Raw genomic sequence first — 24,580 nt, 5'->3', positions numbered from 1 at the left:
TTCTTCACAGAGCAGAGCTCTAGTGGGACATGTCCATTGAGCTAGACTCTGCCTCCTGAGCCTCCCTCCTCAGACCTTCTCATTGATCTGGCCTGTCCACACCCTCCTCAGAGGTCAGAAAAGAGAGACTGCATCAGCATTCTAGAGCTCTCCTTTAGCATCAAGCAAGGAACATCAGCCAAGAGAACACTGATCCAGCTTGCTCATTGACTGGGCTTTGTTAGACTCACTGAACCAAGACTTTGTTAGTATTTTTCATGCTTAAAGCGGAGTTCCAGGCTTTTATGTTTATTAAAAGTCAGCAGCTACAAAAAGTGTAGTTGCTGACTTTTAATAAACAAACACTTGTGGAAAAGATGGCTGTCTGACCGATGCGTTCAGACAATTTTTTAGTCCGCAGCCCCAAGGTATGATCGGTTCCAGCAACCATCACCAGCGTCTGATTTACATGGTGCAGGAATACCTAGGGGCAAGGTCAGACTTGGACACCTTTCCCACCTGTTCCACGGTCCAGCGATGCGACCAAACGGAGCGTCGCTCCTCTCCCCCTCCTCCCCGCCAGCGCCTCCACTGCCACCCAGCCATGACAGCCTTCGGATTCACAGCCGGGCACTCACGCATTGCCGGTGCTAGACTATTTTGCACCCTATGCAAGACCAACTACTTGCGGCCCCCCCCCCCAAAAAAATAATACATACACTGCATGGCTTTGTGAAGTGTCATTAAATAATAGCACAACACACTCTTTGATCACAGATCCCAGTGTGTATTGTGTGACAATCTGTCAGTGCACTTTTTAATTATTTCACTGTGAACACCAGGGCCAATTGCAAGTGTGACCGTTCAGCCTGGATTACGAGCATCATGGGCCTGGTGCTGAAGATTTTTTCTGGGCTCTGGATTATGAAGCCCCTTGCCCTGTATGATACATTAACATTTTCTTTACAGGCCCACCTTAAAGCGGAGGTCCACCCTAAAGTGGACCTTCCGCTCATCGGAACCCTCCCCCCCTCCGGTGCCACAATTGGCACCTTTCAGGGGGGGGGGGGTGCAGATACCTGTACAGTACAGGTATCTGCACCCACTTCCGGGATAGCTCTCTGCGGAAAGGGGCGTAGATTACGCCCCTTTCCGCAAGTGCCCCGCTGCCTGCTGGGAAACACACAGATCCCAGAGGCAGCGGGGACCGTCCTTATTGCACAGCGCGACTCGCGCATGCGCAGTAGGGAACCGGGAAATGAAGCCGAAAGGCTCCATTTCCTGATTCCCATACCCAAGATGGCGGCGGCAGCACTCGAGAGACGATCTAGAGATCGGCTTCGGGTGCCGACATCGCGGGCGCGCTGGACAGGTAAGTGTCACTATTTTAAAAGTCAGCAGCTGCAGTATTTGTAGCTGCTGGCTTTTAAAAAAAAAAAAAAAAACGCGGAGTCCCGATGGACTTCCGCTTTAACCATCACTTGTGCCTAGGCATACCTTCCATCACCATCCACTGCATCCGGGACCCCTTTCCTCATCATCTACTGTGCCTGCAGCCTCCCTTGCTTTACCACACACTGCACCCACAGCCCTCTTCCCTCACCACCCAACATACTTGTAGCCCCCCCCTTTATTGCAGAAATACTACAGGAGAGGGTCACAGACTGCAAAACGTACTACAGGAGAGGGTCACAGACTGCCGACAGGATACAGGAGAGGGTCAGAGACTGCAGACAGGGTACAGGAGAGGGTCAGAGACTGCAGACATAGTACAGGAGATGGTCAGAGTCTACAGACATAGTACAGGAGATGGTCAGGGACTGCAGACATAGTACAGGAGAGGATCATAGACTGCAGACATAGTACAGGAGATGGTCAAAGACTGCAGACAGGGTACAGGAGAGGGTCAGAGACTGCAGACATAGTACAGTAGAGGGTCTGAGACTGCAGACATAGTACAGGAGATGGTCAGAGACTGCAGACATAGTACAGGAGATGATCATAGACTGCAGACATAGTACAGGAGATGATCATAGACTGCAGACATAGTACAGCAGATGGTCAGAGACTGCAGACATAGTACAGGAGATGGTAAGAGACTGCAGACATAGTACAGGAGATGGTCAGAGACTGCAGACATAGTACAGGAGATGGTCAGAGACTGCAGACATAGTACAGGAGATGGTCAGAGACTGCAGACATAGTACAGGAGATGGTCAGAGACTGCAGACATAGTACAGGAGATGGTCAGAGACTGCAGACATAGTACAGGAGATGGTCAGAGACTGCAGACATAGCACAGGAGATGGTGAGAGGCTGCAGAAATAGTACAGGAGATGATCAGAGACTGCAGACATAGCACAGGAGATGGTCAGAGACTGCAGACATAGTACAAGTGTTTCCTAGGCTAGAAGTAACCAGTGTGGAAAAACATTGATCAATGTGTAAACAGGAGTTTACAAGATATAACAATGTGCAAAAAAAAACTTTACTAACAGTCATTTCTCAAGCAAAGGAGAACAGTAAATGGTTAACAGATCTGAGACGCTCCCAGCCTGACCTACCTAATTCCTTCAAAGATAAATAAAAGGTCAAACAAATCATGGATGGACTCAGGCACATTTAACTATAGAAACAGCAGTAGTTGCAGATCTTGCAGAAGTCTAATCAGCATTCTCCTGTCCTGTGTTCAGTGTAAATAAAAACACAGATAAGAAGCAGTGTGAGAAGAGGAGGGGAAGTCATCCCAATCAGTGTGATCACTGCATACTCTACACACAGCACCAGAGGAGAACACTGATATGTTTCTGCAGCCAGCATTGTGACAGGTTTTATTTCATACCTTCACCATGCTCAGGTATGTCGGGTCCTCTCCATCCCGCCCTGCTCTGGCCAACATCTTCTGGTCAAATGTGGCGGGCTGGACAATATGATTGGCTAAGGAGTTAGTGGGAGGCATAGCAACTTAGCAGTCATGCCCTCCCACTCAGAAGAGCAGCGCTATTGGCTGCCTGCCTTGTTACACAGATGTCCCTCTCCCTCCATCATTGTGAATACCTGGGAGGGAGAGGAGAGAAGCTGCACGCCACACAGCAAGGCTACCACCCACCGCACTGAACTCCTTGCTCTCCGGGTCCCCTATCAGCGGCTCTGCCGGGAGCTTGGGGGGGGGAGAAGAAGGAAGAAAGTTGGAGGCAAAGGGGGCCCTGCACTCACAGCGCATGTTCAAGTCGAGCTGCGCTACTGGAGTGGACATGCGATCTCCCGGGACTTGTCACATGTCCTAGGAGATCGCCTAGAGGGAGGGGCCACCTAAGGGAAATGGAGGAGTCGCTTTGGTGGTCCCTGGGTGGAAGGAGGAAGTGGAACAGGAAGTCCCCCTCCTAACAAAGCCTCCACTCCCCCCCCCCAAAAAATGACATGCCAAATGTGGCATGTAAGGGGACGAGGAGTGCTTAAAGCGGAAGTTCAATTTTTGGGTGGAACTCCGCTGTAATCTCTTTTTGTTTTCTGTTACATTATTGTCTTTTTTTCTTTGTAATACATTTTTTTTGTAAGTATTTTGTTTGCACCCCCATTTTACTTGTTTTTTATTAAACAATATTTTAAAATCATTAATATTGTCTCTAATGCACTAATCTAGAACATAATGGATTCCCTGTCCTTTAGTAGAAGAACGCTACTATACTGAAAATCTCAGGAATATTCCTGCCTGTGGTGACAATGTGTACTACAGACATTTATTAAAAACCATAATTGTTATTGTGATTGGTTGTTAGGTCGATAGTTATCTGGTGGCAGTGAATTGGGGTATAAAAATTTTGCTGAAGAGTTAATGGAACCCAGTGATGATCGCTCTCAGTCTTCTGGTATTTAAATTGTGCAGGGTGAGGCTAATGCTAGCTACACATGACCGGACTTTTCGACGGACTTGGTCTGGCGGCCTGGAATCCGTCTGACAATTCGATCGTGTGTGGGCTCCAGTGGACTTTTTCTTCCCAAAAGTCCGGCGGACCTAGAAATAAAACTTTCTTCAAATCTTTTCGATGGACTCGAGTCCAGTTGAAAAATCCGGTCGTCTGTGTGCTAGTCCGACGGACTAAAACCAACGCTAGGGCAGCTATTGGCTACTGGCTATGAACTTCCTTATTCTACGTCATCACATTCGAATCCGTCTGACTTTTGGAGTGATCGTGTGTGGCCAAGTCCGTTCGTTTGAAAGTCCGACAGACCTCAGCTGCAAAATCTGTCGGATTGTCCGTGTGATTTGACGAGCCATTGGTCACGTATTGGTGAATGTGGCCAAGGTCTGAAACCGCGTTCTTCACACCTACCTGTGCTGGAGATTTTTACACTGCTGAATCATCTGCATTCACTTAATTTTTAAAGAGTATTTGATAAAAACTGTGCAGCAGCAGGAAAGTTTTGCACCAGCAGGAAAAAGAATGGCTTCATTGAACTGTTGGTCAATTGCTATCAGCCGTTCAAAGCAGACCTAATACATAAACCAAACCAATTGTTGAAGAAAAAGAATCAATTCATAATGACCTGTACACACAATCTGAAAATCAGACGAAAAATACTGCTTTTGACAAGCACGAAATTTTTCCTCGTACCATTCCAGATCGTACGATTTTCATTTAGTTATTACAGTTGTTGTCCAAAAATACAATACAAATACACTACAACACATGACATCACTTCCGATTTTATTTTCTGTCATATGAGAATTTTCATGACTTAACCTTCAATTCAACTTCTACTTGCGATTAGTAAGTGGAAAAAGTCGAATTTACCTGTCGTCCGATTTTGCGGATCGTGTGTATGGGGCATAACTCAAATATACACTCTCAAATTACACTGTAGTACTGTTTTGTAATATTATTGGTACATGTTCCCAAGAGCAGTAACCAGTTTTCAATGCCATAACTTGCCTATTAGCCAATTCAGGTCAGTTTAGGGCTAACAGAATTTGCTAAAATGTGACCTCTTCAATGGAACCTACCAGTTAACAGGTTACCCAGGGATTAGGGACCCAGCTTTGGGGGCCCATTGTACAATTTGATTTGTCAGGAATTAAATACTTTAACGGTTTATGTGCATTAATCAATTTTTCTAGCAAAGTTAAACAGGAGTGCATTGGGTTTGCTAGCTCATTGATGCTGCCCATCTAATACTAGCTTGGAGAAAACTGGATTTATTCTCTCATTCAGGTTCTGTTTTGTGCAAATCAATTTGCTAATCTCCAATTAGACAGAATCCCTTCTTTAAAATAGTAAGGTGATAACAGCTTTTCCAGGTGCTGCTACTTAAAAGCAGCATGATGACAATTTTACAGGTGCTGCCCCTCAAAAGCAGCATGAGAAAGAACAATATTCTCTGTACTATTAATGCTGCACTTAGTTTGGTGCCCCCCCCCCCCCCGGGTGTGTTCTCTTGGTACTCCAGGTGTATTCTTCTACCCAGTACTACTAATGTGGTTCAAGGTTCTCTGTTGTTGTGAGATTGTCCATTAGACGCCCTTACTATGTAATGAGCCCTTTTTCATCTGTCACAATGTGAGTTGCTATTTGTCTTTTCACCACAATAAATCTGTTAATATACCACAATCAGATTGCTCACTGCTGTTCTTCTTATGCCGCGTACACACGACCGGACTTTCTGGCAGACTAGGTCCAATGGAATCCGTTCCGTCGGACAATCCTATCATGTGTGGGCAAATCGGATCGTTTTTCATTAAAAAAATCAGACGGACCTAGAAAATAGAACATGTTTCAAATCTGTCCAACGAACTCCATTCCTATCGGGAAAACCATTTGTCTGTATGCTGGTCCGATGGACCAAATAAGATGCAAGGGCAGCTATTGGCTACTGGCTATTGAACTTCCTTTTTTAGTCCCATCTTATGTCATCTCGTTCAAAACAAACGGACTTTCAAACTGACTTAGTCCATTTGTGTGTCACCAAGTTCATTCGTTCGAAAGTCTTTCGGAACTCCACCGAAAAGTCAGCCGGGAAGACCTAGTCTGTGTTCAGTTGTGTGTACACGGCATTATATGTGGCAGTAAAGGGGCTGATACTGTATATCTTTAATTATGTCCTTGAACCCAAATTCAGCTCTTAACATTCCAGCAGTAGCTTCTCCAAGTTTAAAAATTATATTAATAAACTTATTACAAAGTCCCGTTACACAATGGCTCATGTAGGACTTGCCTATTCTGATTTTTATCATAGACCACTAATAATAACATAACAACTGTACACAGAAGAGAATAGTGTCTATAGATCTTTATTAAGATAAAAAAAAAAATTATACAGAATTGAGGTGATTATACAGGAAGTAATGTAAGTGATTGTGAGGCCTAAACTTTCTTAATTTCTACACAGTCATTACAGTCAAGTATAAATGCACGCAGTAGAAAGAGGTGTATTTCTGCATTGCACAAAGTATTGGAAATTGCACATATGTCCCTAGTGTTATGAAAGTAGTCTATAAGTCATGTATCAATTATATATCAGCAGCAGATACAATAAACATTCATATCCATAAGTTACCATGGAAGCTCAGTTTTGAGCCAATACAGTAATAAAGGCCACCCATACACACTGATTTTTTTTTATACTGGCTATGGAAAGCAATAAACCACTCATTTAAATTCATGGGAAGAATCTATATCAGTTAGGGGATTTCACATCTACTTTAAGTGCTGGGTGGTGTTAACCAAGATATCATGCAGTAAAACATTAACATTGTCTCATAATTAGGCTAGAGTTAGCATGTCCATGTCTGATATATATATATATATATATATTCATATATATATATATATATATATATATATATATATATATATATATATATATCTCACAGATGTGGAAACTATAATAGTTTGTAAGGATAGGAGGGAGTAAATCCTAAATTTAGAACAAGGTTGGATACCTTGCAAGCCTTTACTTTAACACGTGCAGAAGTCCATGTGAGAATATTAATAGTGAACTGCATTAATTACATTACATAAACCATTCACTCAAATAAGAAGACAGAAGGCAGAAACAATAAATGTCATGATCCGTTGACATGTTCAGGGCTGGAAGATGGGAGTATTTGTGGTTCTCTCTTCTGAGCTTTCTTCAGAAGTGTCAGGTACAGTAGATGTCTCCAGGATACCCTGCAATAAGTTCTGCTTAGTGCTGCGCTCGTGGCTATCTTCTTCTGAACTCTCAGATGTGTGGCTGCTGGTGCTCTCGGTGGCTGTACTTTCAGAAGAATGCTCTGAGGAGCTGCTGTGAGGTTTCTGTTCCAGATACAAGACAAACACACTTAAGAAAATGAAATTATTGCTGGATTCTTCTTTAATGCTTTAGTTGGAGCAGTATTTCTAAACATAAGTTGGATGTTTAGCCTGTGTGCGTGCACTCTGGAGCAATAGGTGCAGTGTCCAGCCCCACTGTCTGCAAAGTCTATGGCAGGCTGAAATACACTGCGGCTGGACAGGACTAAATGCTGTAGTGAGTGACACTTGCATTTGGTACCCTATGCATTATGGGATGAATGCCCAGAGCACAAAATATCTGCATTTTAAGCATGCAGGCAGAGGGGCTGGACACTGCACCTGCACCTCCTGGGTGCACTAAAATGCTGGACGCACATAGGCAAAATGCCCAGTGTGAATGTGGCCTTAGTCCTGAGGTACCTTCACACTTTTACACCATTGGTAGTCAACTTTTCTCATATAGGGGGCCTCCTTGTGATAGTAAAGTAAAACAATAAATAAAACGTGGTTATGCATTTACAATGTGATACAAAAATAAAAATGAATTACTTTTGGAAAGAGTAAGGGAAGGTTTTTTGCCAATCTATGTCCAATTGAGGAGATTTGCCATCACTTCCTCTCCCATAGTCATAACAGGAAGTGAGAAGAAATCTTTGCAAATTAAGGGAATCCATTGGAGCCCCCCAGGTCACCAGAAATAGTGTCCCCATTGGAAAATGTCCTCTCTATTACTGTTCTGGGGACAACCCAAAATTTGGGATTTTTTTTTGCTTCCACTTTTGATGATAATGGTAAACAGGAGTGGGTGAATTTCCCTAATGGGGCAGAGGTAGCAATAAAAACCTAGCAAGTGTTCTAATCCATCTCCACTCTATCCAAACTAAAATAAAGTTTTGCCTCGAGGTATACTTTAAAATCTCCACCCCCCCCCCCCCCCACCACGCATGAATTCAAATGTGCGCAGGGCACGCATGCATAATCTACAATTGTACAACACCTATTTGGCCCTGCATGCCAGAGTGGGAGAAATAATTCTAGGTTCCTAATTTTTTTAAAGTAAAGGTCTTTCAAGCAATCCCTACGGCCAATTTCGGGTATTTTGCTCTTTTGCGAGCACACACAGTTTAAAGGCTTAATATGTGTGGTATCTATTTACTGGACACAAAATCATCCTTTCATTTTTAATATAAATGATGAACCCTGAGCTATTTCTCTCACTCTAGCATGCAGGGTGATACCAGAGTGAGGAAAAAAGTGTCAATTATATTGTGTACTAAAATGAATTTATGTTTTTTTTAGTACGATAACATTTAAAAAGTATAAAAGGGATGTGTGAATTGTAGTACTTTGCATGTTTATCACTACTGTGATCAATTATATATCATCATTCAATCATGAGGCGTATTACCTGTCCAGCGGCACGTTTGCGGCGCAGGCTTTTTGTCAGTGCTTGACCATCTGTTGTCTCATTAATGGTAGGAACAGTTGTTAATACTTCTTCTTCAGAGGAGGAGTCATTGATTGAGATTGAGATAGAATTACTGTGACTTTCACTTGAAGATGCAAGCTATGGGAAAAATATTAACACATGCGATTAAAAACTGTAACACATGTAATTAGAAGTGCATATATCATAAGTGCCTAGTCTCATGTATAACTATGAATGCGGTATAATTCTAGGATTCAAAATTTCTTTGTCTAAAGCAGTCTTTCCAGAGTGTAGACACTGTTTATCCTTGTTACATTTACCTGTCTTAAAACACGTCTAAGACGCAGGCTGTCACCTCTTGGTTGATCGGTTGAGGGCTCCAGTGTAATGCTTACTGCAGGGGGGATGGTGATGGTGAACTCTTCTGATGAAGAAGTATCGTGGCTTTCAGGTGAATCCTACAAACATGGGAAAAAAGAAGAGTAATTGATATCCAGACAGTGTTAGAACTTCCATAAGTAGTGGTCCACTGATAGAATGAAGACCAAACCTTGACACATGGGAAAAAAGAAGAATAATCGATACCCAGACAGTGTTAGAACTTCCATAAGTAGTGGTCCACTGATAGAATGAAGACCAAACCTTGACACATGGGAAAAAAGAAGAATAATGATACCCAGACAGTGTTAGAACTTCCATAAGTAGTGGTCCACTGATAGAATGAAGACCAAACCTTGACAGCCCTCCCACGAAAACAGCATGCTGGGGGCTCCTGTGCATGAACTCAGGAATTGTAGTTATAGAATGTATGTACTATAATTTAAACCAATAAATGGATCTAAACATTTTGGTTGGGCAACTATAAGGCAACTGAAGTGGACCTCATAAACAAAGGCGTAATGGAAACACAGAAATGTATAGGGAAAAATAGACAAGGCTTGTATTATGTGACATTGGTCCTGCAAGAAAAAAAAAAAAAAAAAAAGATTGTATCATAATACTAACCACGGGAGAAGAGTTTGAGTCTGATGATGTCTAAAAGCAAAAGAAAAATTATATTACAAATGTTATCTGATAAGAGAACACCCTGTCTGTAAGATGGTTTTCAAACTTCACCTCATTTTTGAATCATATTGAATGTACAAATTAAAAATGAGCACGTAAAATAACAGAGACACTACAGTGTTCTTACACAGTATAGGCAGAAAACAAAACCAGTATGCAGGTATGTACAAATTTACTTCTATAGCAAAGAAGAATGAATAGTGAATTTGATATATATAGAATACAATTATACAGTATATTATTAAGGTGATTTGAACACCACTCTATTCATTAGAAGTCAATCCCCGTCAAGAAGTCTGCTGGGAAACAAACACTTCAAGGAATGTCCATTTTGTGGGTAACCTGCAACTCTCACTGGTTCCTCCTGCTGACCTGCAAATCAATACTGTTTCCCATAATGACATGGAAGTAAGCAGCATGTCCAGGATGCTCCTTAATTGGGGGGCTCTCATGCTATACAATTTTGTCTTGACTAAACACCTATGATAAATGACCTTTAATGTAACTACTGCAGGCAAAATGTAGTATATATCTATGCCTGTCTTTCACCTTATCCTAGCCTTTCTCAATATTTTTACTGCAGAGAAACCAATACAATTTTTTTCAAATCTCAGGGAGCCTCTAGTAAGATTAGTCCATCTAGGGTCATTGGGAAAAATGGTGGTGGTAAGTGGGAAGAATGTCCCCGTTACAGGCGGTGGTTAGAATGACACCCTTGCAGCCATGGCACTGGCTCTAGAAAGTGGTATTGGACCTTGAACCATGCCGGTGCCATCAGAGAGGAGGTCAGTTAGTCACTGCTCAAGAAGCCCCTAGGCAACGCTGTGTTTCTCAACCTTTTAACAGTCAAGGTACCCTTTAAAATTATACTTACTCTTGGGGCACCCCATTCTAAAATATAAAAAAACTAAACCAAAAAGTATACATAACCTAGCAGCATCCACACACTCAATGTCAGAGGTAATTTATTCTCCCACAACACAGGCACTGGCACTTACTAGTATTCCAATGTTTCTCTTCTCTCTCACTCAGCTAATATGACCCCAGTGCTGATGGAGAAGGGCAGGGAAGTGGTAAATAAGGATAGCACCCAACGAGTGGAAGGTTGTAATGGTGCACAATGAAAACCTGTGGCTTTGTGTAATTAAAAGGCAGGCTTCATCCACCCACTGGCTTGTATACAATTTTGGGGCAATTTTTACGCATTTTGCCAAGGCACCCCTGCAGAAATCTGAAGGCACCCCAGGGTGCCTGGGCACCTTGGTTAAAAAAAGGCTTCCCTAGGGTTCCACAAAACCCTGGTTGAGAATGGCTGCCTTATCGAGTTGCAGCTTAATCCTATTTATTCTATTGCCACTAGTAGGTGAGTTTGAGAAAATATGGGACAGATTAGAGATGCAAACAAATCCTAGTAAAAATAAGGCTCAATTTTCAAGCTTTATCACAAGGACACTGGTCTCTATTTTCAGTCATTTAACTGTAATGTTTAAGTCTCCTCGGACTTTTCTATATAAAACTAAAATGTTTTTGATAATAGGTGTCCTTAGCCTGGTGTGTTTGCTTTATGAATTGAGCCTATTGCACATAAAAGCGTGTTAGTTATCACAATATTTTATAGCAAATCTGCATCAATTCAGAATACCTCAAATGGCAGTTATATCTTTATGAGCCGTATCTCCTAAAGGTGTTGAATATATAGTGTTAAGGTGATGCTAAAACACTAGATGAGTAGGGGAGTAAAGACCACTGGTGGGCCCATGTTACAGCCACAAGCAGTTGTTACCCTGTTACTACCCTTCTTTTATATGTACAGTAACCAAACTTTATCAATGCAAAGCAAACAACATTTAAAAGGTTAAAACAAGCATCACATTTGTTTTTTTCACTGCAGATCTGACTTGCTTATTCATTTCTGACTGCATTGCTTATAGCATGACGTACTTATTATTAGAGGCAAACATTCACTCTAAAAGCTGTACCTTATACAATAAAAATATGATCTTAAATATACTTGACTCCAGGATTCTTTTGCCCACAAAAAATAATTTTATAAACCGTATATGATCTATAGATACTCACGGGATATGCATAGGCCAAGCCGACAAGGCACACGATGAACACAGCAGTTTTCATCTTTCAATCAATATCTGAAAAATGAAAAATGAATATTAATACCATGCATAAGTATGTGTTGAAATAAATGGAATGAAAGCAGTGAAATGATCAGCGGACGAAGCTGATGTCTTACCTTGGCTGATCTCCAATCCAGATGATACTGCAAAATGTAAGAAGCTCTCCTGCACTATTGAGCAGTGATTCTGCGAAATCAGATGCAATGTTTTGCTGTGTAAGGGCTCAGGAGTAGGAGAATTTAAACAGTTTCTACAGGCAGCATCATCCAATCATCACCAGACTTGGAGAGTGACACGGTGAGGTTTCTCACCACCTGACCTGCCCACACTCACCCACACTTCCCCTTGGTTTTGTGGTATTTCTGTCAACAGAAAGCAAAGTCGTCTACACTAACATTATTGTTGATGTACAGTGTAATTAACTAGTTTTATTCCGATGCATACTATTTAGCAATACGTAGGCAGTTTAAACAGTGATTTTATTATCTTTCGATTTTTCTGAATAGGTGACTTTTGTGGTCAAGGTACTTACCTCTTTAAATTTCCTGGAATTAAATGCAGGATTTGTAATGACTAATACAGTCTAGCCACCAGAAATGTAAGCTCTGAATTATTACATCGGATTAAAAAAGACAAATTACAACATACAAGCACCTTGACTTTTTGCAATAAAACGAAAACCTACAGAGAAAAAGAAATATAACTACAGCTTTAAATTCATTTCCACACTCACATTTTGGCCATAAGCGTCTATTTACACCTGTGGAGAGCATAGGAGTTTAAAGAGTTTTTTTAGGCATATTATAGGTATTTTACAGGCGTTTTTGCATGTGAATCAAGCTTTAGGAGTTTGTTTCCTAAACTGGGAAGGTGAAGAGAGCAGTTATATAACAGGAGAGGAGTTCTTCAGGCTTAGCCCTTGTACACACGGTCAGACATTCCGACGGAAAATGTCCGATCGGACCGTGTTGTCGGATAATCCGACCATGTGTGTGCTCCATCGGACTGTTTCCGTCGGAATATCCGACTGACATAGTTTTCCAGCTTGGCTAAAAAACTTTCCGACAACATGATCCGATCGGACCTTGTCCGATCATGTGTAGAGAATTCGATCGGAGAAAGTGCCACGCATGCTCAGATCAAATTCCTAGACCAAAGCTATTGGCTACTAGCCTGAACGTAGTCCCGTCGTAACGAAATAACATCATCACGTTCTGAACGATCGGATTTTCCATCAACTTTGTCCGACCGTGTGTATGCAACAGTTTCGGATAAAATCCGTCGGACAAAATCCGACGGATTTGGTTGTCGGAATGTCCGACCGTGTGTACAAGGGTTAACACATTTACAGTGGCTCCTACTGAAGACTAATGGACCAAAAAACGCCTGAATATGTCCCAGAAAAAAAGGCTCATATACTTTTTGAGTGTATGGTATAGAGCGCAGGATGGTGCAGTGTACACATTGCAAACAGGAAGGAATGGGAATGTCATTCGCTACAGCACAAGCCAATCAATGGGTCCTGGCCAATGATTTATGATTGGAACCCACTGACCAGCTGAGCAAATGACAGAAGAGAGCTCTGTGTTGGTAAACAACTCAGGGCTCTCTACAGGCAGCAGCAATGTGCAGTTTTTTTTTTCCCTGCAATGCAGAGAGTAAAAATGGGCACGTGGCTTAGTAAAAACAGCACACAGTATACAGTTATCATTGTTATGCACACATGTGGCACCCACATCCTAAACAGGGCTGCTAGTAAAGTTAGGTGTGCTAGGTGGTAACTAGCCTGGCTAATTTGTAGTTTTTTGATCAAATTGGTTCAATTGTGATTTCTCTCTTTTGTCAATAGGTGGCACTGTTACCTTTGGCATTAGTATTATAGATTACAGAGAATTCAGGTTATGAGTGAATATACTTTTCTCAGCCAATTAGCAGGAGTTTCTTTGGGCCACAGAGGCTGCTGGGAGAGGCTATTTATTTGGAGAGAGTCAGCTGATCGGGCTTCTTTCCACCTGGGTTGTGGCTTGGGTGGGTGTGTGTGGAGCATCAGTCAAGGTGTAGGCCCCAAGACTGGGGCCTAACCACGTGTAAAGGGGCTCAGCCTGAGGGGAGCCTGATCGCTGCCTGGAGGCAAGGGAGAGGGAGAAGAAGTTGACAGAGGGTCAGCCACTCTTGTTGTCGGAGGCAGGTGTAAAGGGATGGAGTTCTGAGTACCAGAGGAGACTCTTCATCAGTCCGGGACTGTGAAGTAGCTGGGAAAGCTTCAAGAGAGAACTCATCCACGAACTACAGTGGGTAGCTGTAAGTAAAGCTTGAAGAGAAGAACAGCAGTGTAGCTGTGAGATAAGCTTGAGGGATCCAGCAGGTGGCTGTGAGTCTGAGGAACCCAGCGGGTAGCTGTGGGTGAAGCTTGAAGAATACAGCAGGTATCTGTGAGCTGAGCTTGAATATCTACCGTGGAATACTGTGAATAAAGTTGTTGCTATAGGAGACAGCAGTTGCTACAAGATACAGATTGCTGCATTCAGCTTAACTGCTTGCCTACCAGCCGCCGTCATTATACTGCGGCAGGTTGGCACAATTCCGCGAGCCATTGTAGCTATACGTCGGCTTCTTTAAGCGGGATAGCCGCCGGAGGCACGCACACGCGCCCGCTGCACTGCAGGGGTGCCGATGCTCGTGGCCAACAGTTGCGATGACCACCGGCCATGAGCGATCTCAGGCACGAGAGGCAGAACAGGGACGTGTCACAAATCCCTGTTCTGTTTTGTGATGAGTGACAGATCATGAGTGCCTAATAGCTTGGAACCATGATCTGTCATGCCCTCTAGTCAGTCCCCTCCCCCTACAGTTAGAACACACAGTCAGGGAACACAGTGTTAACCCCTTCCCTGCAAGTGACATTTATACAGTAATCAGAGCATTTTTATTGCACTGATCGCTGTATAATTGTCAATCATCCCAAAAATGTGTCAAAAGTGTCCAATGTGTCCGCCATAATGTCGCAGTCACGATAAAAATCGCAGATCGGCACCATCACTAGTAAAAATAATAATAATAATAAAAATTCCATAAATCTATTCCCTATTTTGTAGATGCTATAACTTTTGCGCAAACCAATCAATATACGCTTATTGCAATTTGTATTAACAAAAATGATGGATATTTTTAAATCTTTTTTAAATGAATTTTTAAATGATGGATATTTATTATAGCAAAAAGTACAAAATATTGTATTTTTTTCAAAACCTCAGAGATGATCAAATACCACCAAAAGAAAGCTCTGTTTGTGGGGAAAAAAAGTATGTCAATTTTGTTTGGGTACAACGTCGCACGACGTGCAACTATTGGTTAAAAGGACGCAGTGCCGTATCGCAAAAAATGCTCTGGTCATTGAGCAACCAAATCAAGTTGTTAAAGGCCCCTCTTCTTTATTGCTGTCTATCCAATTCTATTTTGTCCAGAGAGTGAGTTTGCCAATTTGCTATCCTATGCAAACAACACATTGGACAATGTCAGGGCAGGATTATGTAGTGATAGATGGCGTCCACACGTGTGTGCTATAATGGTGACGCACTGATGATACCACTAATCTTGTGATAAACATATAACCTGCTGGTTGTTTTGACATACTGGATAGACTGATACATGTTACCTTTGACTTACATATGATAAAATAAAACACCATATACACTGTATGAGCACCTGTGACTCCCTCCACCCCTGCACACCTAATGAAGTGTGACCTCTTGTAGATAGAATTAGACTCCTTGCCCACCCCTTGGATGGTTGACCACCGTGAGAGTATCCTGGCGTGATGTGTTGTATTTTTGCTCTGGCCATTAAAACACTTTCTTTATCAAAGATGTCTATATCCCCTTGAAGAAGATTGAATACAAAACTATGATTGAAACACGTTGGGATTATCCTTAACAGTAGCATTCACAGACCTATTGCTTGTGCATTGTTCAATGTCTATGTCATATTGGACACAGGGCCGCTGATAGGCCAGTACAACTGGCCCTGCTGTACCGGGCCTGACCAGCAGGGGGGCCCGGGCAACCTGAACTGCAAAGTTAATTTTTATGTATTAAAAAAAAAAAAAAAAAAAAAAAAGATTCTCCTCCACCGATCATCGTATGCCTTCAGGCTTTCTTTTCTATGGCAATAAATACCCTGCCAATACTCTGCAATACTTACCCCGCCAATACTCTGCAATACTTACCCCACCAATACTCTGCAATACTTACCCCGCCAATACTCTGCAATACATACCCCGCCAATACTCTGCAATACATACCCCGCCAATACTCTGCAATACTTACCCCGCCAATACTCTGCAATACTTACCCCGCCAATACTCTGCAATACTTACCCCGCCAATACTCTGCAATACTTACCCCACCAATACTCTGCAATACTTACCCCGCCAATACTCTGCAATACTTACCCCGCCAATACTCTGCAATACATACCCTGCCAATACTTATTATGTATTACATATAGATATTAAAGAGGTCTGTTCTCATCTGAAAACAGTATTTCTTTTGGATAATCAAACCTATAACTGGCTGGAGAAAAACAAATATCACTTGTAGACAAACCTACACTTTGTTTCAAGGCGGGGTCTTGGGAGGGGCAATGGGTGGAGCCAGGGGCGGGGCCAGGGTGGAGCTGAAGGGGGCCCTGTCAGGTAGGCTGTACAGGGCCCCATGATTTCTATCGGCGGCCCTGATTGGACATCTATCATGCACAATTTTGTGTACACCATGTTGTTGTTCCCCTTTTTTCATCTTTCCTTTCTTCCCACCTTTTGATATTGCTGTTTTTATCAATGATTTTTTAACTCAATTGAAAATAAAATAATATTTTTTCTATTATACAAGTACATTTATTACTTGCAAGCTACATTCTATGCATGAAGGTTAAAAAAAACTTCTGTGTGCAGCAGCCCCATTGCGATTCAGTGATGTGCACGACAGCTTCGGCTCCCTGGGTACTTTTCCTCCTCATTGAAGCCACTGTCAATCACAGCCAGTGAGCCAATGAGAAGAGAGAGGGGTCAGGCTGAGCTGCAGCTTGGTGTCTGAATGGACACACAGAACAGTGGCTTTGCTCAGGTTCCGGGAGCACTCAGCATGAGGGTAGGGGCCAGGATCGCTGGTGAGGGACCTGGGAGGAGAAGGATCAGGACTGCTATGTGCAACTGCACAGAACAGGTAAGTATACTGCCCTCAAAAATTATTCATACCCCTTGAAATGTTCCACATTTTGTCATGTTACAACCAAAAACGTAAAGGTATTTTATTGGGATTTTATGTGATAAACCAACACAAAGTCGCACATAATTGTAAAGTGGAAGGAAAATGATAAATGGTTATCAATTTTTTTTACAAATAAATATCTGAAAAGTGTTGCACACATTTGTATTCAGCCCCCTTTACTTTGATACCCCTAACTAAAATCTAGTGGAACCAATTGCCTTCAGAAGTCACCTTATTAGTAAATAGAGTCCACCTGTGTGTAATTTAATCTCAGCATAAATACAGATGTTCTGTGAAGCCTTAAGAGGTTTATTAGAGAACCTTAACCGCTTCCCACCCGCCCTATAGCCGAATGACGGCCTTAGAGCGGGCGGCTTCCTTCGCCTGGCCGTCCCTGGACGGCCTGGTGTTTACTTCCGCAATGCGCGCCGCAGAAGTTCTGTGTTTGCCGTGTCCCCCGGGGACAGGCAAACACAGATCGCTGTAAACGGCCAATCACAGCGGCCGTTTACAGCGTGATCGGCGTGTCCAATGGGAGATGATCTCATATGTAAACATATGAGATCATCTCTCAGCGCCGCTCTCCCTCCTCACACAGACAGCGTGTGAGAGGGGAGAGAAGAATGGCTGCAGCAGCCGTCAGTGTACAGAAGCAAAAAAAAAAAAAAAAGTGTAAAAAAAAAGTTTAAAAAAAAGTGCCATCCTCCCCCAGAGCCATCCTCCCCCAGTGCCATCCCCCCCCAGTGCCATGCCCCCCCCCAGTGCCATCCTGCCCCAGTGCCATCCTGCCCCAGTGCCATCCGCCCCAGTGCCATCCTCCCCAGTGCCATCCGCCCCAGTGCCATCCTGCCCCAGTGCCATCCGCCCCAGTGCCATCCACCCCAGTGCAATCCACCCCACCCCAGTGCCACCTGCCCGCAGTGCTATCTGTCCCCAGTGCCACCTGTTGTCAGTGCCATTTGTCCCCAGTGCCATCTGTCATCAGTGCCAAGTATAAGTGGCATCTGTCATCAGTGCCACGTGTTATTAGTGCCACATAGTGCCATCTGTCATCAGTGCCACGTATTAGTGCCATCTGTCATCAGTGCCACGTATCAGTGCCATTTGTCATCAGTGCCACCTGTCAGTGTCACGTGCCATCTGTTGTCAGTGTCACGTGTCATCAATGCCACTTATCAGTGCCATCTGTCATCAGTGTCACGCGTTATTGGTGCCACGTATTAGTGCCATCTGTCACCGGTGGCACGTATTAGTGCCACGTATTAGTGCCACGTGTCATCAGTGCCACGTATTAGTGCCACGTGTCATCAGTGCCACGTATTAGTGCCACGTGTCATCAGTGCCACGTATTAGTGCCACGTGTCATCAGTGCCACGTATTAGTGCCACGTGTCATCAGTGCCACATATTAGTGTCATCTGTCATCAGTGCCACATATTAGTGCCATCTGTCATCAGTGCCACGTGTCATCAGTGCCACGTATAAGTGTCATCATTGCCACGTATCAGTGCCATCTGTCATCAGTGTCAGGTGTCATTGTCCTGGTATTTCAAAAGTGTAATAAGTAGTCAACAAGTTAGATGTGTAACTTATGCTTCTAGAACACGTGATGGCGCTCCCTGCATGTTGGGCCTCTCTATGTGGCCAGGCTGTGAAAAAGTCCCACACATGTGGTATTGTAATACTCAGGAGGAGTAGCAGAATTTTTTGGGGGGTGTCATTTGTGGTATACACATGCCACGTGAGAGAAATAACCTATTACAATGACAATTTTGTGGAGAAAAATAAAAAAAATGAAAAATCTTCATTTTGCAAAGAATTGTGGGAAAAAAATGACAACATCAAAAAGCTCACTATGCCTCTTACTAAATACCTTGGAATGTCTACTTTCCAAAAAGGGGTCATTTGGGGGGTATTTGTACTTTCCTGACTTGTTCGGGTCACAAGAAGCGAGATAGGCCACCAGTACATCAGATGTGATCAATTTTGTGCGATTCGCACCACAGCTTGTAGACTCTATAACTTTCACAAAGACCAAATAATATCCACTAATTTGGGTTATTTTTACCAAAGATATGTAGCAGTATAAATTGTGGCCAAAATTTATGAAGAAAAATTAATAATTTGCATAATTCTGTCACAGAAACAAAGAAATATGCGTTTTTTTTCAAAATTTTCGGTCTTTTTTCATTTATAGCGCAAAAAATAAAAACCCCACAGGTGATCAAATACCACCAAAAGAAAGCTCTATTTGTGGGAAAAAAAGGACACAAAATTCATTTGGGTACAGTGTTGCATGACTGAGTAATTGTCATTCAAAGTGTGAGAGCACCGAAAGCTGAAAATTGGTCTGGGCAGGAAGGTGTTTAAGTGCCCAGTAAGCAAGTGGTTAATGAACAAACAGCATTATGAAGATCAAGGAACACACCAGACAGGTCAGGGATAAAGTTGTGGAGAAGTTTAAAGCAGGGTTAGATAAAAAAAATATCCCAAGCTTTGAAAATCTCATGGAGCACTGTTCAATCAATCATCTGAAAATCGAAAGAGTATGGCACAACTGTAAACCTACCAAGACATGGGCGTCCACCTAAACTGAGAGGCCGGGTAAGTAGAGCATTAATCAGAGAAGCAGCCAAGAGGCATATGGTAACTCTGAAGGAGCTGCAGAGATCCACAGTTTAGGTGGGAGAATCTGTCTACAGGACAACTATTAGTCAGGCACTCCACAAATCTGGCCTTTATGGAAAAGTGACAAAAAGAAAGCCATAAGAATTCCCATTTGCAGTTTGGGGTGTGGGGGACACAGCAAACATGTGGAAGAAGGTGCTCTGGTCAGATGAAACCAAATTTAAACTTTTTGGCCTAAAAGCAAAGCGCTATGTGTGACGGAAAACTAACATTGCACATCACCCTGAACACACTGTGAAACATGGTGGTGGTAGCATCATAATGTGGGGATGTTTTTTTCAGCAGGGGCAGGGAAGCTGGTCAGAGTTGATGGGAAGATGGATGGGCCAAATACAGGGCAATCTTAGAAGAAAACCTGTCTGCAAAAGACTTTAGACTTGGGACGAGGTTCACCTTCCAGCAGGATAAAGACCCTAAACATACAGCCAGAGCTGCAATGGAATGGTTTAGATGAGTGGTTTCAAAACTGTGGCCCTTTGCTTGCTTTTATCCGGCCCTTGGGGCACTATTTCCATCCACTGATACCAACGATGGGGCATAATTCCCACCTCTGACACAAATGAAGAGGCAGAATTCCTCCCAAAGAGACCAACAATGGGGCACAATTCCTCCCAGTGACACCAAGGATGGGGCACAATTCCTCCCCATGATATCAACAATGGAGCCAAATGGCTCCAATGATGGGGCACAGCTCCTCCCACTGACACCAAAAATGGGGCAATGTTTATTCCTACAGATGTCCAGACCAGTGGTGGCTGGTGCTCAAGATTTTTTTTTTTTTGGGGGGGGGGGCGCAAACGAACTGGAAAATTCAGAAAAATACTGAAACAAAAACATCAACTGCAGCCACTGTGCCATCAAGTGGAGCCACTGTCCTATCAATTGCAGCCATTGTGCCATCAAATGCAGCCACCATGCCCATCATATGCAGCCACTCTGCCCATCATATGCAGCCACTCTACCCATCATATGCAGCCAAATGTGCCCATCATATGCAGCCTCTGTGCCCAGCAAATGCAGCCATCTGTGCCCATCATATGCAGCCAACCGTGTCCATCATATGCAGCCAACTGTGTCCATAATATGCAGCCAACTGTGCCCATCATATGCAGCCTCTGTGCCCATCAAATGCAGCCAACTGTACCCCATCAATTGCAGCCTCTGTGCCAATAGTATGGAGCCACTGTGCCCATCAAATGCAGCCTCTGTGCCCATCATATGCAGCCTCTGTGCCCATCAAATGCAGCCAACTATACCCCATCAGTTGCAGCCTCTGTGCCAATAATATGCAGCCACTGTGTTCCCCCGCCCACGCACTCTCTGCCTGCTGTCTGCCCGGAACTTACCCCATTGTGGTGGCGGGTCAGGTGGTCAGCTGTGGGACGGGCAGTGCGGCGATGGCTCCTCTGTCCTCCGTGCATGTCCTTTTCCTGTTCTGCTAGGTGGCCAATGGGATCGTCTCTGCCTTCAGCCAATCAGGTGCCCGGTATTACATCTTAGTTATTTTTTTTAAAAGGAAAAATGTTATTTACAGTAACCACCAATGTAAGGAGGGATTTACACTGACCACCAATGTAAAGAGGGATTTACACTGATCACCAATGTAAGGGGGCCTTCACACTGATCACCAATGTAAGAGGGCCTTCACACTGGCCTCTAGTGTGAATGAAAGGATTGTACACCAAGCTCCAATGTAATGAGAAGATTTCCACTGACAACCAATGTAAGGAGGGATTTACACTGACTACTAATGTAATAGGAGTATTCACAATAACCACCAATGTAAGGAGGGATTTAAACTGACCACCAATGTAAGGAGGGATTTACACTGATCATCAATGTAAGGGGGACCTTCACACTGGCCACTAGTGTGAATGAAAGTATTGTACACCAAGCCCCAATGTAATGAGAAGATTTACACTGACCACCAATTTAACTGAGACATTTAGCCTGCGTTCACATTCGTGTGTGCCAGGAACGCATTCAACATCGCTTTCCTAAAACCAAAGAAACATGCTGCCCTTTAGCAGATACACAGAAGTGCCATTAATTTTTAATGACACCCTCATCTGTTTGACATGTGCTGTGGTACCGTGTGATTTTGAAAAAGCATTAGGGACTTTCATCTACATTTCTAGCACATAGAGCAGCCCATTGAAATAATTGGGCTGCCCTACGCGTGACCTACATCTTTATCCATCCTGTCAGTACACCTTTGCATCCTATAACCCCTGCTGACCACTGAGGCCCGAACCTCCCAAACTATTCTATCCACTCCAACCCTCCACCCCTTTAACTCTACCTGCTTCCTCTGCTTATCTTTGCACCTTACCTCTATACATCCCCTCCTTGTTCACCTCTGCACGCCAAGCTGTAATTCCTTCTGGGCCCACCTGCACACTCCACACTACCGTCCCCCCACTAATTTGCTTACCTTTGCAGAACAGGTTGATGTTAGGCTTAATAACCACAGTTGTAGGCAGGACTTTTTTTTTTTTTCAAATATATATTTTATTCAATTCCAAAGGGGGTCAAAGCTCCCCAGCACACATAATAAAACATACATACAGGGCTATGGTTACAAGAGAAGTAGTACAAAAACCAGGTCATGAGACAAGAAATAAACAATTAGTCTCTCGATGTACATGCAACTGAAAGGAGGAAGGAAAATATTTAACTTAGCCCTTGTCAAAGCTCGTTCGGATTGTGCTGGTGCAAGAGTCGACCCCTGCGCCCCCCCTCTATACATAAGAGAGGGGGGGGGGACGTCCCAAACTCCTAGAGAGAAGGAGCGCGGGACAAAAAGAGAACAGAAGTCAAAGACAAAGAGGAGCGACACAGAGGGGTCAGAAAAGGGAAGGAGGTGGGGAGGAATAGGAAAAGTAGAGAGAAAGCATAGGGAAGATTAATAAGGTAGGGATAGACATGGATATGACAGTGACCCCAGCCAACCTCCTGCGCCAGATAGCGAAGAAGGCTCAGGATGCCAATAGGCATTGACCCTCTGCCGAAAATATGAACATGCACCAGCTATCCCAGGTCTTCTTGAAAGTTTCTTGTTTATGTTGTGCCGTGAGAATCACGTCTTCCAGTCTCCGTACGTCCTCCACTTTACTCAACCAGTGTGCCACAGTCGGGGGGGGGGAGCTTTGCTTCCAGTGTAGAGGGATGCATGCTTTAGCCCCATTAAGAAGGTGGCAGACCAGGGACTTCCTATATTTCTGGACGGCAGTCGGGGAGTGGTGAAGCAAGAAGAAGGCCGCCTCATTCGGAATCTCGTAGTCCGTGAATTGCTGGGTAATGTGGCGGACCTCGTCCCAAAACCCCCTCAGTCTAGAGCATGTCCAGAAAACATGGAGTAAAGTACCCTCCTCCTCATCGCAGCACCAGCACCGATCCGAGGAAGAAGGGGAACATTTACTCAAGCGAGAGGGAGTCAGATACCAACGATTAGGAACCTTAAAGTTAGTTTTCTGAATTTTAGTGCAGAGGGAGGATTTAAGGTAGGGATTAGTGATGGACGAACTTCCGACGGGACGTTTCGCGAACGCGAAACGCGAACGGACACAAACGTTCGCGAAAACGACCGTTCGCCGCGGGCTCCATTGACTTCAATGGGAGGCGAATTTCGCAAACCTTTAGGTCGAATTTGCGGCCACGGGGTAATTATTAGGGGGTAGCACGTAGTCCCACCACCTGGACAATAGCATAATACATGTATGAGGTGAATTTGGGATCGATAACTACAAGCATTTTTTTTTTATTTGGGAAATTGTTCTGACAATTCAGGACTATGGAGCTAATGAAGGCAATGGAGGAGAGGGAAGGTCAGGGACCAGGGTAGGCAAACAAGAGGGTGCAGGAGATACAGAGCACTGACAGCAGCACCGTAATACAGAGCACTGACATCAGCACCGTGACATACAGCGCTGACAGCAGCTCCGTGACATACAGCGCTGACAGCAGCTCCGTGACATACAGCGCTGACAGCAGCTCCGTGACATACAGCGCTGACAGCAGCTCCGTGACATACAGCGCTGACAGCAGCTCCGTGACATACAGCGCTGACAGCAGCACCGTGACATACAGCGCTGACAGCAGCTCCGTGACATACAGCGCTGACAGCAGCTCCGTGACATACAGCGCTGACAGCAGCTCCGTGACATACAGCGCTGACAGCAGCTCCGTGACATACAGCGCTGACAGCAGCTCCGTGACATACAGCGCTGACAGCAGCTCCGTGACATACAGCGCTGACAGCAGCACCGTAAGCAGCCCCAGGAGGAAGTCAGCACAGCACAGGGATGGTGTGATCCCCTCATAATAAGAACCCCCAGGAGGAAGTCAGCACAGCACAGGGATGGTGGGAGCCCCTCATAATAAGAACACCCAGGAGGAAGTCAGCACAGCACAGGGATGGTGGGAACCCCTCATAATAAGCAGCCCCAGTAGAAATATGACACCGCTCAACCTCTTCAAAGAGGAGGGTAGGGGCATATAGTACGGTGTGCTTTTTTGGGTCAGGGAAGTGAGCCAAATGAATTAAGAAGGTCTGTGTGCTTGATTCCAAAAATTGTTTATAGACATATACATGGTCTACTGATCACATGTGTTGAATTCCTCCGAGATCCATGCCTCATTCATTTTTAGAAATGTGAGGTAGTTAACACTGTGGTGAGCTAGGCGAGTACGCTTATCGGTCACAATCCCCCCTGCTGCGCTGAACGTCCTTTCGGACAGGACACTGGAT

At 43.9% G+C, this 24,580-nt stretch overlaps 1 protein-coding gene across 1 annotated transcript; it reads right to left on the bottom strand.

The window, feature by feature from the left end:
• Nucleotides 1-6,252: 6,252 nt before the first annotated feature.
• Nucleotides 6,253-12,175, bottom strand: LOC143974765 (uncharacterized). The gene is made up of 6 exons (XM_077476481.1): nucleotides 11,996-12,175; nucleotides 11,827-11,894; nucleotides 9,688-9,717; nucleotides 9,003-9,140; nucleotides 8,662-8,820; nucleotides 6,253-7,274 (listed from the first exon to the last, which is right to left on the bottom strand). The coding sequence occupies exons 2-6, from the start codon at nucleotides 11,878-11,880 to the stop codon at nucleotides 7,062-7,064; spliced, it is 594 nt and encodes a 197-aa protein (XP_077332607.1). The 5' UTR covers nucleotides 11,881-11,894; nucleotides 11,996-12,175; the 3' UTR covers nucleotides 6,253-7,061.
• Between the last annotated feature and the right edge of the window lie 12,405 nt (nucleotides 12,176-24,580).

This window comes from Lithobates pipiens, unplaced genomic scaffold (assembly GCF_037356315.1).
Source record: "Lithobates pipiens isolate NorthernLeopardFrog02 unplaced genomic scaffold, aLitPip1_a1.2 Scaffold_13, whole genome shotgun sequence".
NCBI lineage: Eukaryota > Metazoa > Chordata > Amphibia > Anura > Ranidae > Lithobates > Lithobates pipiens.
Note: the sequence above shows the minus strand (reverse complement) of the source record. Positions and strands in the feature narration are given on the sequence as shown.